This window comes from Salmo trutta, chromosome 16 (genome assembly GCF_901001165.1).
Source record: "Salmo trutta chromosome 16, fSalTru1.1, whole genome shotgun sequence".
In the NCBI taxonomy this organism is placed as follows: domain Eukaryota; kingdom Metazoa; phylum Chordata; class Actinopteri; order Salmoniformes; family Salmonidae; genus Salmo; species Salmo trutta.
In genome coordinates, this window is record NC_042972.1 from 17064948 (window position 1) to 17078983 (window position 14036).

A 14036-nucleotide genomic window follows, 5' to 3' on the forward strand; every position below is an offset into this window, starting at 1 on the left:
TGGCATATCTCTTGAAACAAATACATTGCCTTAGCCAGCGAAAAATTGCGGAAATCCCAGATTTCCCACTCTTGAAAAACCACTATGAAATCAAAAGTTGTTTTATTCAACATAACTTACTGCACCATACTGCTTAATGAGAAACAAAGGCATTCAAAGTCAGACAGTAGACCCACACAAATGCTGTGCTTTTTACAATTTAGAATTTTTTCAGTTGTGCTTGAAAGAAATGAGCCCTGTAGGGTTTGCGGGCAAAAGGATAAGGCCAAAATAGCACTCAAGGGCGTAACTGACTGTGATAACATGGGGATTCACAAAGAGTTTGCATTAGTTTAGCTTTGTCTTTTGTTATTACTCTCTCCTGAGAGAAGTGGTGCAAAAGCATGGTATATGTAGGGCATACTAGTCCCCTACATCGTTATATGAAAAAAATTGTTATATATAAGATAAACACTGCATTCAGACTTCAGAATCCCTGCATCTCGTCATCACTAATCAACCAATCAAGTCAGTCTTTGTTTGGTGGTTTCCTGTCTGATATCCAATCAGAGCCTCAGGAGCTCATTGTGGCGATGGGGATGACGATGACAAGGACTATTGTAATGGCTGTGAAGATGAGCGCCCCCAGCTTGCAGGCTTTGGCTCTGCGCTGGTCAGCCTCTTTGCGCCTCAGTAGTGTGTCGTAACCTGGCGTGTAGATGTCCTCCATCCAAAACTCCAGATTATTGGGGTTTAGAGACTCCTGGGCCTACAAGACAAAACATAAGGTCGCCACCACTCTATCATGCCAGATGTTAGACAGTCAGATAGATAACTGTTCGAGTTTCTTTGTTAAAAGTCTTATTCACTGGGAGTTCCATTTGAATCCCAGTGAAAATACATTTTCTGAATATATGTTTTCTAAAGATTTAATGACTAATCCTGGTTTATATCATTTTAGGAGAAAGCTCTGTGAAACTTTACCGAATGCATTATGATGCAGTTATAAGCATCATCTCATAATGACCCTGACTGAATAACATCTGTTTTCAGTCTGTTGAATAAACAGCATATTAATACATTTAAGCTTATAATAAGACATTTTAAGTGCTCATAATAACAACAAAATATTTCCTCTTGGAAAGCAGGGGTCTCAAACTGGGCGCGCAAGCAGTTTAAATGTGGTCTGTGGTTTAATTAAAGGAAAGTGTCACCAAAAGGCCAATAAGGTCCTAATGTACCTGCAGTTCCAGAGGGGACATTCTGGCCTCTCTGTCCTCCACGGTCCAGATCGGGGCTCCTCCTCTCCCCCCAGCCAATCTGGGGTCACAGGGCAGCCCAGAGGACAACCCAGGATTGGTCAACCCGCCACCCTTCTGACGCAAGAGAGAGGAGCTGAACACTGGCTCCACCAGGTGGGAGTGTTTCTGAGGGGGGAGCTTATGACTCTGGGCGGAGTTGTTTGATTGGTCCATCTGCATGGAGGGCGAGTCAGAGATGTGAAAGAGAGAATGCGGATGGATGAGAAGGAGGAAGAGAGAACAATAGAGCAAATGTAAAGGCAGAAACAAAAGTTGTAATATTGGAATAAACGTGATCAAACTGGATACACACAAGCAGACCTTCTCTTGCCTTCTTATCCTAAGTGGAAAATTACTGATTACAGTCTTAGAAAAGTGCTATTTAGAACATAAAAGAGTTCAGCTGTCGCCATAGGAGAACCATTTGAAGAACCCTTATTGATTCCAGCTAGAACCCTTTTGGTTCCAGTTGAAACCCTTTTTGGCTCCATGTAGAACACTTTGAACAGAGGATTCTACATGGAACTCAAAAGGATTCTACTTGTAACCAAAAAGGGTTCTCCTATGGGGACAGCTGAACCCTTTTTTCGAAGAGTGTACGATGAAAGACATTCCTGCATTGAAAGTAAAAGAGCCATGGGTTATACTAATCGACTATGTATTCAACTGACCACCTAAACCACAGTCTGACCAACAGGCCAGCTAATTACATGTCTGACTCAAGTTCTGCTTTAGATTTGAGTATTAGTCTTTTCCCATCTCTGCCTAAAACCCCAAAATCCACAGAGCTTAGATTTCCTTATTCTGACACACACAGGTCCAAACTAGCCTTGTGAAACCCGACCAGTGTTATAAAATACTATTAAGTAGTTTTTTTTGGGTATCTTTACTTTACTATTTATATTTTTGGCTACTTTTACTTTTACTCCACTACATTCCTAAAGAATATATGTACTTTTTACTCCATACATTTTCCCTGACACCCAGAAGTACTTGTTACATATCGAATGCTCAAGCAGGACAACAATATGGTCCAATAGATACACCTATAAATATTATGCATTGTCATCCCTACCGCCTCTTATCTGGCGGGCTTACTAATACAGCATTTGTAAATTATGTCTGAGTGTTGGAGTGTGCCCATTGCTGTCTGTAAATAAAAAAACAAGAATTGTGCCATCTGGTTTGCTTAATATACAGAATTTTTGTTTTAGCACTTACTTTAACTTTTTACTTTTTTAAGTCAATTTAAAACCATATACTTTTAGACTTTTACTGAAGTAGTATTTTACTGGGTGACTCACTTTTACTTGAGTCATTTTCTATTAAGGGATCTCTACTTTTACTCTTTTACTCAAGTATGACAATTGAGTACTTTTTCTACAACTGAACCTGACTGATCTTACAATAGCTCACATTCTGTATAACTTAATGTGAAATGAAACGTGAGAAGTAGCAACCAGTCTCCTTTACCAGGCTAGGCCCAAACTCCAACACATGAAAATACAGAGCAGATAACAGGTTGGACCCTGAGACTGCTTTACAGCAAACACAGTTAACCTCCCGACTTAACAAAATGATCACACTCAATAACACACACATACTCAGTTACTCCCAAACGAATCCAAACATTTCCAAACAAATTGATGCGTGCATACCAACACACACACAAACACACACTGACATACAATGTTGCACTGGCGAAGGTCGTACATCACCTGCCGTTTTTTCCCGGGCTGGGCCTTGCCATCTTTACTTTTCGAGAACGACACCGTCCAATCCCGCGCAGACGAGTTGGAGACGACGCTCGGACGTTTGGAGTCTACGCCACTTTTCTCCTCAGGCTTGGAGGAGGCCAGCCGAGAGAGCACCCCTTTCTTCCCCCCTTCGGTCTCGCTCAGACCTCCGTTTGTCTCTGTCTTCCCTTGGCTGCTGCCCCACTGGTTCCAGTCCAGGCTGCCAAACGAATGCCCAGACACAGACAGGGGCTGGGGTTCTGAGGAGCCACCAGACCCAGGAGTGAGCGAATGGCTCAAGCTACCCAGGGAAGACCCACCACCGCTGGGCGGTCCCAGCCACCTACCTCCACTCCCTCCTCCCCCTCTAATGGCCTGCTCTTGTATCTTCTCATCCAGTCGCTGGAGAAAGGAGAGAACTTGGGAGATCTCAGCCTTGACCTCGGACAGCGACTCCAGGCGTCGCTCGATCTGACCCATTCTCAGGAGGAGTTTACATACGCTGGCCTTGAGGCCACCATCGTCGCTGCCATCCAGGGAGTGAAAGAGCTTCTGGAGCTGGCCCAGGCGGCCGCGCCGTGCCTCTGGGGTGTCCTGGGCTGCCGAGGGGCCCACGTCGTGGGGGTGGAGGACCCCCGTGGAGCCGCACATGCTCATGTCGTCCAGGAAGCGGAAGATGGCGCTGATGTCATCCTCGCCCATCATGTCGGGGTCATCCATCGAGGTCATGAAGGACAGCCGGTCGGCGTGCACCAGGCTTCGCAGGCGCCGGGAGTCCGGCATGGTGTCGGTCTGGGTGCCCCTGCTGCAGGCCGTCAACCCCCCTCCTCCAAGTGCGGGAATGATGTTCCCCTCCCATCCCTTTGGAGGGGACAACCCCCCACCAATGTTGTTTGTGGTGGGGCTGGGAGTGAGTCTCACCTGAAGAGAGCCCTCGGAGCCATCTAAACCCACCCCCGCTAAGCCCACCACCCTGTCATCCAGACTCAGGCTCTTGTCGGCCCACCCTGGCCTCTGGGCCCTAGGGGGTTGGAGGTGGAGGGGGGACCATTCTTGAATAGTATCCCCTGGGCCAAAGTACGTGGAGTCCTGGAGGTCGTCCAGGCTTTCATGCTTGGCCCGGCGCTCCGGCGAAGACCGACCAACAGTGGGGGAAGGATACGGGTTGGATAGCAGTTCAAAGCTGCGGTTGGAAAAAAGTTCCTGCCTCCCTCTTCGGCCTACTCCTCCTCTTGGAGTCTGAGACTCAGTACTGATGGTCACCTGGGGAACAAGTTGCGACTGGTTGTGGAAGTCCTTCTTGAAGATGTCTCTCTTCTTCACGCAAGAATGCCGCTCCGATCCCGGCTGTGATCCCGCCTGTGATCCCGGCTCCGATCCCGGCTCCGATCCGGGATCTCTGGGTGCCGAGTCTCCGCTCAGGGAATCCTTGGAGGACTCGCTGTCCGTCTCCAGGGGGAGATAGATGCTCTGCATGCCTGGGATGCTGCCGCTGCCAGCGAACAGTGGGGTGTTGTGGCGCCAGTCGAAAGACACAGCCCTGGCACGGCTCGGAGGGGATGAGGAGACAAGAGAGAGGGGATCGGGAGGGAGACTGGCGCGCTTGCGGAACGAGTAATTTGATTTGGGCCAGAGCAAGCTTGAGTCGATGGGGCCTGAGATGGTCTGAGAGTCTGAAAGCGTGCGCACCCTATCACATCTGGAGAATCTCACTTCGTCAGTGATAGGCAAAGAGCTTTGCAGAGAGGGCTCTGGGGATTGGTCGATGTGAGGGGTGGGCTTTGCTTTTATTGGCTGAGCAGCCTGGGCCTCATCGGGAGCCCCACCCGTCATTTGAATGAGGTTGAATATAGTGACGATGTCAGCTGCCACGCCTATCGGGGATGTCCCCAGTCCCTTGGGGGTGACCCTGTCTCTGAAGAGGGTGGCAGGGAAACAGGGGTCGCGGCAGGCTGCGGAGAACAGCAGGCTCCTAAGCTCTGTGAGGTGCTGCAGGTCGAAGCGGGTGCTGACCATTCGACACAGGTCCTGGAAGGAGAGCCAGTGGCGCATAGCGGACAGCTCCTCCAGAATACCCAGCAGGACCAGGGGATACTCCTGTTGCAGGCTGGCCATGAGCCAATATCACCTTCATATCAACAATAAAATCAACAGGAGATGTGAGAACAATCAAAGTGGTTGGAAATAACTCCTAGGATAAATACCACTCATTTATTACCACTAATTTATTACCACTTGAATACCACTGAGCGAGTTTAAAGTGTGTGCTAGTGTCACGTCCTGACCCTAGTTAGATGTCATTTTCTATAATAGAGTAGGTCAGGGCGTGACAGGGGGTGTTTTGGGTGGTTTTCTATGTTTTCTATTTCTATGTTTAGTTCTAGTTTTCTATTTCTATGTTGGAGTTTTTTGGGATGATCTCCAATTAGAGGCAGCTGGTTCGCGTTGTCTCTAATTGGAGATCATATTTAAGTTGGGGTTTTTTCTATTGTGTTGGTGGGCAGTTGAATTCTGTTTAGTTGTGTTCTGTGTAGTCTTCAGTACCTGACAGAACTGTTGGCTGATCGTTTTCTCTTTGTTATTTTCTTTAGTGTTCTGAGTTTAATAAACAGTAATTATGAGCACTCAACACGCTGCGCCTTGGTCCCCTCTATATGACAGCCGTTACAGCTAGCCTAAAGAACATATTAGTAGAATATTATTTATCATGTATCAAAATAACAAGAAATCACAATCTATAGCTAATTAACGAAGCATACACCCTCTTGCAATTTTATTTAATTCAAATCAAAAATATGTGGACCCTGGTGTTTTACTTCAGTGATGTAAAATTATCTATCTGACTGAGAGTCACACTTTACAGCAGGTGACCTTAATTTGAGCCTTAAAATAACTGACCAGATGATATGACGAGGAGATGCTGCATAGCCTATCATATACTGTACACCGGTTAACTCGAAATGAACCAGAAAAAAAATGTAGGCTAAATGAAAAGCCAAACTTAAATAGCAGCGTTTTAAAAGACATCTTAATAAACAAATATAACAGCACATATGACATACATTAATCTGAAAATGTAGTCGTTTTTAAGTTATCTCAGAAGCACTAAAAGTTTAGCAATTGGGAGAGCAGAATCAAAAACAGTCATGGAGTCAATCCAGTCTGTGTCAATTAATAATCCATCCCATGAGAACATGAAATCATCTTCACTTGTGCTTGTTGAAAAGGTTGAAAAGCCTTTAAAGTAGGCTAGCCTATTTAGAAACAATATTTGATCAACAGTCAGGTTTTAAATAACAGTTACACAAAGTAGGAGACTTAGCTAGCCTACCTGTTATCTCTGGGCAGAGAATAGTTGAATTTCAACAGCAGCACCTCCGTTAGAATAACAGCACTGACTTTGAGAATCGCAAAACGACCTCAGGTAGCATATTGTCTGCAAATTAATAAAAGGACGATATTCCTTTGGAAAGAAAGATCCAATCCACTGCACAGTTAATTCTCATCTGCCTGGATGAGCTCTGATAAAACGGGTATCTACAGACCAGGCTGAGAGTAGAAAATTAGAAACCAGGTCATCCTCTCACTAGTCCCTAAGTCCCCAAAGGAGCCTCAAAAAAGCAACCATTCAACTAAGTATGATCTCCCCGAATAGAATAGCTTTATGACACCTGAAATGTCAACACAAACTAGAGGCTACATGTAGGCTAATCATATTAATCATACACTAGACTAAAATAAAGGTTGGCACAATATATCTCTGTGTGTCATGGAGTGTGGGAGTGTTTCTTTTAGGCTGTCAGATGACAAAAGTGTGTTTGAGTGTGTAAAGGAGAAAACAGATTAAAAATGTATGATTTCATAATTCAGACTCCTCAACAACATCTAGCTTGGCGTGGACGACCTGATCACAGACACACACACACACACACACACACACACACACACACACACACACACACACACACACACACACACACACACACACACACACACACACACACACACACACACACACACACACAGACACACACACACAAAGAGAGAGAGACACACAGACCGGCCAGTTCTCCTCGTGGATCTGTCATCATTAGCAAACATTAGCATCCATAAAGGCCAATACTTAAAACCCCATTAGACTGAGAGGAGAGGAAAGCTTTCAGCTTCTACATCTCTGTCAGTTTCACCTGTCAGCCATATAGGAATAAATCTATTATATACCGAGGATGGAATCCCTTTCGATCCATAAAATGAGTGGATGGTACAGGAAAGCGCTTTTATATAAGATTTTATTCTACAGTACATAAATTATGATGTTTTTGCCTAGAAATAACATGATAGTAGCAGGTAATTTCTGGCAATTGTTTGTACAATGTTTGAAGAAAATTATAATATACTGTGTAATTACCTTAATAGTTAACAACCATCTCTTCATCAAACTGTGTAATTACCTTAATAGTTAATAATTGTCTCTTCATCATACCATGTCATTTACTTAATAGTTAATAATTGTCTTTCATCACACTGTGTAATTAACTTAATAGGTAATAATCCTCTCTTCATCTCTTTGGGACACAAGGCCACAATGAGCTCTGTCCAACAGATCTCTCTCCAACAGATATCTTACCATGGTGTTATTGAGTCATTTCACATATAGATACTGTGTAATAATGTTGCAACACCCTCAATAGTAAAGAACTATAAACTATCTCTAACCACTGCTACAAGGTAATTACTGTATTGTAATGGATGACTTTAATTTACAGTTCTCTTATCATTGAGTTTTCTAGTAAGTTTACATGTAGATACTCCAGTCAGGTCAGCCACCAACTGCTTTATTAGATGTCAGTCCTAGTGAGTTACACATTGTGAGCCAACATAGCAATTCATCCACCAGAATCAGCTAAGTGCCTTTACAGTTTGCCCAGATTTCCTTGCAAGGATGGTGTGGTGGTGCATAGTGGGCAATACAGAGTTAGAAAAATGTGCCACTCCACAAAACCTCTCTCTATCTCGATCTCTCTCAGAACCAGGAAGTCCCCCTAGTGTGTGACCCAAATGCAGGAATGGGGGGTCTGAAAGAGGGGGATGTTGACATGATGGATGTTGACATGACAACTTTGGATGAAATGCAGGCTGAGGACTTTGGAGATTCTTCTGGGGTGGTTGAGGCTCATTTACAGTGGGCGTGGGGTCCCGGGTAGTGAGAGAGCAGGGTTTGGGATACATGTTTCCCAGTTTCAGATACACCAGGGTAAGCAGCTGTCTGATGGACTTTCAGTCTTTTTTGATTAAATGCTATCACAAATATGGGCTCTGTAGTGGGTGGAAGAAGTGGGGCCTGACAGGGTAATTTTGTGTTCAGAGTCTGCCACTCTCCTGGTTGTACTGAGCGAATGGAAGTCTAGGGCACGTCCAAAGATTTGTTAATCGAGCTACTGATGGCACTTTATGGGGTGGGGCAGAAAGGGTGAGTAAGGTATGTTTTCTGTGAGTCCCAGCCCATGTAGGGGTTAGGGGGAAATGAAGCAGCAGATAAGAAAGCTAAGGCAGCTCTGAAGAGGGAGGAGGTAGATGTGGTGGTCCCGTTAGGGAGGATGGAATGTAAGCGCATCATAGCAAAGGGGATGATTCAGAAGTGGTAACATGAGTGGGAGAGAAAGGAGAACGGAGGATTGTTTTTCTCTATCCAGAACTCTGTGAGGAAGGTCAGTGGGTACCTGGGGAGTGAAAGGAGATGGGGTTCCTGATAACAAGGCTGAGGTTAGGTCATTGTGGATTGGGAGGTGGGTTAGCTTTAGTAGGGAAACATCCAGATGGGAAGTGTGAGAAATGTTGGGAGGTGGAGTCTGTACAGCATGTCCTGCTATAATGCAGGTGGTATAAAGAGAATAGGAGGGAATTGTACTGTGAGCTGGCTACAATTTCACTAGAAACTCTCTTGGGTTCATTATGACCGGCAGTGCGAAATAGCTTGACAGCTTTTGGCTTTTCTCTATACCACTGGCCTGCACTTACTGGTGTGAGGCTGGAATATGAGATATATAAATGTATAATACCTACGCCAACCTGTGAAAGGCAGCAATGCATCGGAAAGTTACAAGAAGAAGAAGACAAGAAGTACCTCCTACAAACTTTCTTCAGTTTCTGAGAAAATAAAACTGATCTGAGTCGCTCAGTTGTCTGTCTGTGTGAGAGTGAACAACAACAGTCCAATGGCACAACAGAGAGTTCTGCTGGACCAGGACCAGTTCTGTTGTTCTGTCTGTCTGGATCTATTGAATGAGCCGGTTACTATTCACTGTGGACACAGTTACTGTAGGAGCTGTATTGAAGGCTGCTGAGATCAGGATGATGACAATTGCACACAGACCTTCAATCCAAGGCCTGCTCTGAGGAAAAATAACATTTTGGCTGACGTGGTGGAAAAACTGAAGAAGACAGGACTTCAGGCTTCTCCTGCTCTGTACTATGCTGGACCTGAGATGTGGCATGTGATTTCTGCACTGGGACCAGAAAGCAGAAAGCCCTCATGTCCTGTCTGGTATGTCTGGTGCTGTTGTAAGACTCACCTCCAGCCTCACTGTGATATTCCTGGACTAAAGAAACACAATCTGGTCAAAGCCACCCCACATCTACAGGAGAAGATCTTCTCTCGTCATGACAAACTGCTGGATATATACTGCCGTACCGATCAGCAGTGGGTTTGTTATATTTGTACAATGGATGAACATAAAGGCCATGATCAAATCAAATGTATTTATATAGCCCTTCTTACATCAGCTGATATCTCAAAGTGCTGTACAGAAACCCAGCCTAAAACCCCAAACAGCAAGCAATACAGGTGTAGAACCACTGTGGCTAGGAAGAACTCCCTAGAAAGGCCAAAACCTAGGAAGAAACCTAGAGAGGAATCAGGCTATGAGGGGTGGCCAGTCCTCTTCTGGCTGTGCCGGGTGGAGATTATAACAGAACATGGCCAAGATGTTCAAATGTTCATAAATGACCAGCATGGTCAAATAATAATAATCACAGTAGTTGTCGAGGGTGCAACAGGTCAGCACCTCAGGAGTAAATGTCAGTTGGCTTTTCATAGCCGATCACTGAGAGTATCTATACCGCTCCTGCTGTCTCTAGAGAGTTGAAAACAGCAGGTCTGGGACAGGTAGCACGTCCGGTGAACAGGTCAGGGTTCCATAGCCGCAGGCAGAACAGTTGAAACTGGAGCAGCAGCACGGCCAGGTGGACTGGGGACAGCAAGGAGTCATCATGCCAGGTAGTCCTGAGGCATGGTCCTAGGGCTCAGGTCCCCCGAGAGAGAGAAAGAAAGAAAGAATTAGAGAGAGCATACTTAAATTCACACAGGACACTGGAGAAATACTCCAGATATAACAGACTGACCCTAGCCCCCCGACACATAAACTACTGCAGCATAAATAATGATGCAGTGTCAGCTGCAGCAGAGAGGACTGAGAAACAGGTAAGGGGACTTTGAACGTGGCACCGTCAAAGGATGCCACCTTTGAAACCAAACAGTATGGCAAATTTCTGTAAGGCAAAAAAACTGTAAGTGCTGTTATTGTGAAGTGGAAACTTCTAGGAGCAACAACAAAGGCTCATCCGCGAAATGGTAGGCCACACAATCTCACAGAACGGGACCGCTGAGTGCTGAAGCGCGAAGCGCGTAAAAATCATCTGTCCTCGGTTGCAACACTCACTACCGAGTTCCAAATTGCTTCTGGAAGCAACGTCAGCACAAGAACTGTTCGTTGGGAGCTTCATGAAATGGGTTTCCATGGCCGAGCAGCCGCACACAAGCCTAAGATCACCATGCGCAACGCCAAGCGTTGGCTGGAGTGGTGTAAAGTTCGACGCCATTGGTCTCTGGAGCAGTGGAAACGTGTTCTCTGGTAGTCCAACAGACTAATCTGGGTTTGACAGATGCCAGGAGAACTCTACCTGCCCTAATCCATAGTAACAACTATAAAGTTTGGTGGAGGAGGAATAATGGTCTGGGGCTGTTTTTCAAGGTTCGGGCTAGGCCCCTTAGTTCCAGTGGATGGATATCTTAACGCTACAGCATAAAATGACATTCTAGACAATTCTGTGCTTCCAACTTTGTGGCAACAGTTTGGGGAAGACCCTTTCCTGTTTCAGCATGACAATACTCCCGTGCACAAAGCAGTCCATACAGAAATGGTTTGTCGAGATCGGTGTGGAAGAACAAAATGGCCTGGAAAGATCTCTGACCTCAACCCCATCGAACACCTTTGGGATGAATTGGAACGCAGACTGCGAGCCAGGGCTAATCACCCAACATCAGTGCCTGACCTCACTAATGCTCTTGTGGCTGAATGAAAGCAAGTCCCTGCAGCAATGTTCCAACATCTAGTGGAAAGCCTTCCCAGAAGAGTGGAAGCTGTTATAGCAGCAAAGGAGAGACCAACTCCATATGAATGCCCATGATTTTAAAATGAGATGTTTGACAAGCAGGTGACACCCTAATCCTATCCAAAAGTCAGTCTAAGCTCCCTGATACATGTACTGTAAAAACAATAATCATTCAACTATTAACATAGATAATATATATTTTTTAAGGAACTTCCATAACATTTGAATCCCTACCCTCTATGGGCCTTAAATCACTTTACTATACTATTGAACTATTTATCAAATATCGTGATATCTCAATGAAGACTGCTGTCCACTGAGGTACCTGGACATGAGTCAGCAGAAGATCCAGCAGAGAGTCCAGGAGAGAGTAAATGTGCTGAAAGAGCTCCAACAGGCTGTGAAATCTCTCAAGATGAGTATTATTGATCAGAGGAGACAATTCCACTTCTCTCCTCCAGTCAGCCGATGAGAGAGGCCACTCTCCAATCCCGTTGAGCCCCAATGTGGGGAACAGGGTCCTATTGGCCCCCAGTTAACAGTGGTCTTGTCTTCTCTCTCTCTCTATCTCTCTCTCTCTCTCTCTCTCTCTCTCTCTCTCTCTCTCTGTCCTAACAGCGCTCTGTACAGGCAGCAGTGGAGGACAGTGAGAGGATATTTACTGATCTGATCCACTCCATTGAGAGAAGGCGCTTTGAGGTGAAGGATCTGATCAGAGCCCAAGAGAAGGCTCAAATAAGTCGTGCTGAGGGACACCTAGAGCAACTGGAGCAGGAGATAGCTGAGGTGGAGAAGCGCTGAGCTGGAGCAGCTCTCAAACACAGAGGATCACATCCATTTCCTCCAGGTAACTAGAATGCCTTGATACAGGTGATATGGAAAGAATAGAATAGATACTTTACTGTCCATTCTGTGAGAAACTCTCTCAAGGACAATGGCAGGAGACCAGCAGTTGCCAGATTGACAGTTTTTTTCTCCCTCTCTCTCTAGAGTTATCAGTCTCTCTCCAGCCCCAGTATAACTTCAGACTTACCCAGCATCGTTGTCAAGGATTCATTAAAGGATATATCCTATAGAGGTGGGTTGAAAATAATACTAAAACAAATTGTGAAACACTTTAGACCAATGAGGTCTTATAGCCATTGCTTTATGTATGTGTAATATGATCATAACATTCTCTCTGTGAATGTGTTTGTGTCTGCAGTGAATACAGTGGATGTTCTACTGCCTCCAAAGCCAAAGACCAGAGAACAGTTCGTATAATGTGAGTGTCTTTATCTTGAAGTAACTTAATCTCTTTTTATTGACACTCCTCATAAACCATAAGATAGAAATATATAGCCAAATACTAGTTAGACACAGTATCTGACTCTTGGTATTGCTCTGATTTGATCTATAATCAAAGAGGGTAGATAAAACAATAAGTTAAGTCAGATACTCTAACTCCTCTCATTGGTCTCTGCTCTTTTTCTAGATTCATGTCAGCTCACATTGGACCCAAACACAGCACACACATACCTCGCTTTGTCTGAGGGGAACAGAAAGTTGACAAATACAGAATTAAACCAACTCCATCCTTTCCATGCAGACAGATTCACCAGCTTTTTCCAGGTTCTGTGTAGAGAGGGTCTGCCTGGAGGGTGTTACTGGGAGGTGGAGAGGAGTGAAGGGCAGATTTATACAGCCGTCTTATCTAAAGACATCATCAGAATAGCAGGTGATGACAGTAAATTCGGAAACAATGACAAATCCTGGATCCTTATATTACTCTAGTGGTAGTTATAGTTTCAGACACAATAATGTTGTGACTAAAGTATCACGCCCTCAGTTCTCCAGAGTAGGAGTGGACCTGGATCACAAGGCAGGTACTCTGTCCTTCTACAGTGTCTCTGAAACAATGACCCTCCTCCACAGAGTCCAGACCACATTCACTCAGTCCCTTTATCCTGGGTTCATGCTTTTTGAAAGTAACACTACTGCTGAGCTTTGTAACCTGATAGTAGTGACAATCCCCATGCAATCGTGATGCTTTATTATGTTTTCCTGTAGACCTATTTATTCAAGTGATTTTGTCTTCAGTGTAGATACTGGGTAATACTGTCACAACACCCTCAATAGTACAGAACTATACTAAAAGGGGCAGTCTGTAATTTGATTGTTTTGGGATGGGGCTGAAGAAATGTAACCAGTGAAATGCATAGACATACTGCTATTAGACGTCTGTCCTCGTGACTTTGACACTCTGGATCCCTTAGTGGTGCTGTGACTATAGCGCATGCAATTCGTGTGAAGTAACTGTGAAGTCACTTTAGATTGCAGTTGACTGCTCTCATTGTATTTTGGTCACCTATGTCAAAGTAAGCACTTGATGGTTGATTATTAAATAGGTTGGTTGATTATGAAAAGGTGTATATTTCAGTCTTGCTAACCCCTAGACCACTATAAAGAGACTAACCATCTGCACAAATGCAAAAAATCTGAGGATCAGAAAACCAGTCAGTATCTGGTGTGACCACCATTTGCCTCATGCAGCATGGCATATCTCCATCGCATAGATCAGGCTGTTGATTGTGTCCTGTGAAATGTTGTTCCACTCCTCTTCAATGGCTGTACGAAGTTGCTGGACATT

General features: G+C 44.8%; 1 protein-coding gene across 1 annotated transcript; it reads right to left on the reverse strand.

Moving 5' to 3' along the window:
* Positions 1–85: 85 nt before the first annotated feature.
* Positions 86–6699, reverse strand: LOC115150187 (major intrinsically disordered Notch2-binding receptor 1-like). The gene is made up of 4 exons (XM_029693195.1): positions 6348–6699; positions 2999–5144; positions 1221–1454; positions 86–748 (listed from the first exon to the last, which is right to left on the reverse strand). The coding sequence occupies exons 2-4, from the start codon at positions 5129–5131 to the stop codon at positions 554–556; spliced, it is 2562 nt and encodes an 853-aa protein (XP_029549055.1). The 5' UTR covers positions 5132–5144; positions 6348–6699; the 3' UTR covers positions 86–553.
* Positions 6700–14036: the final 7337 nt, after the last annotated feature.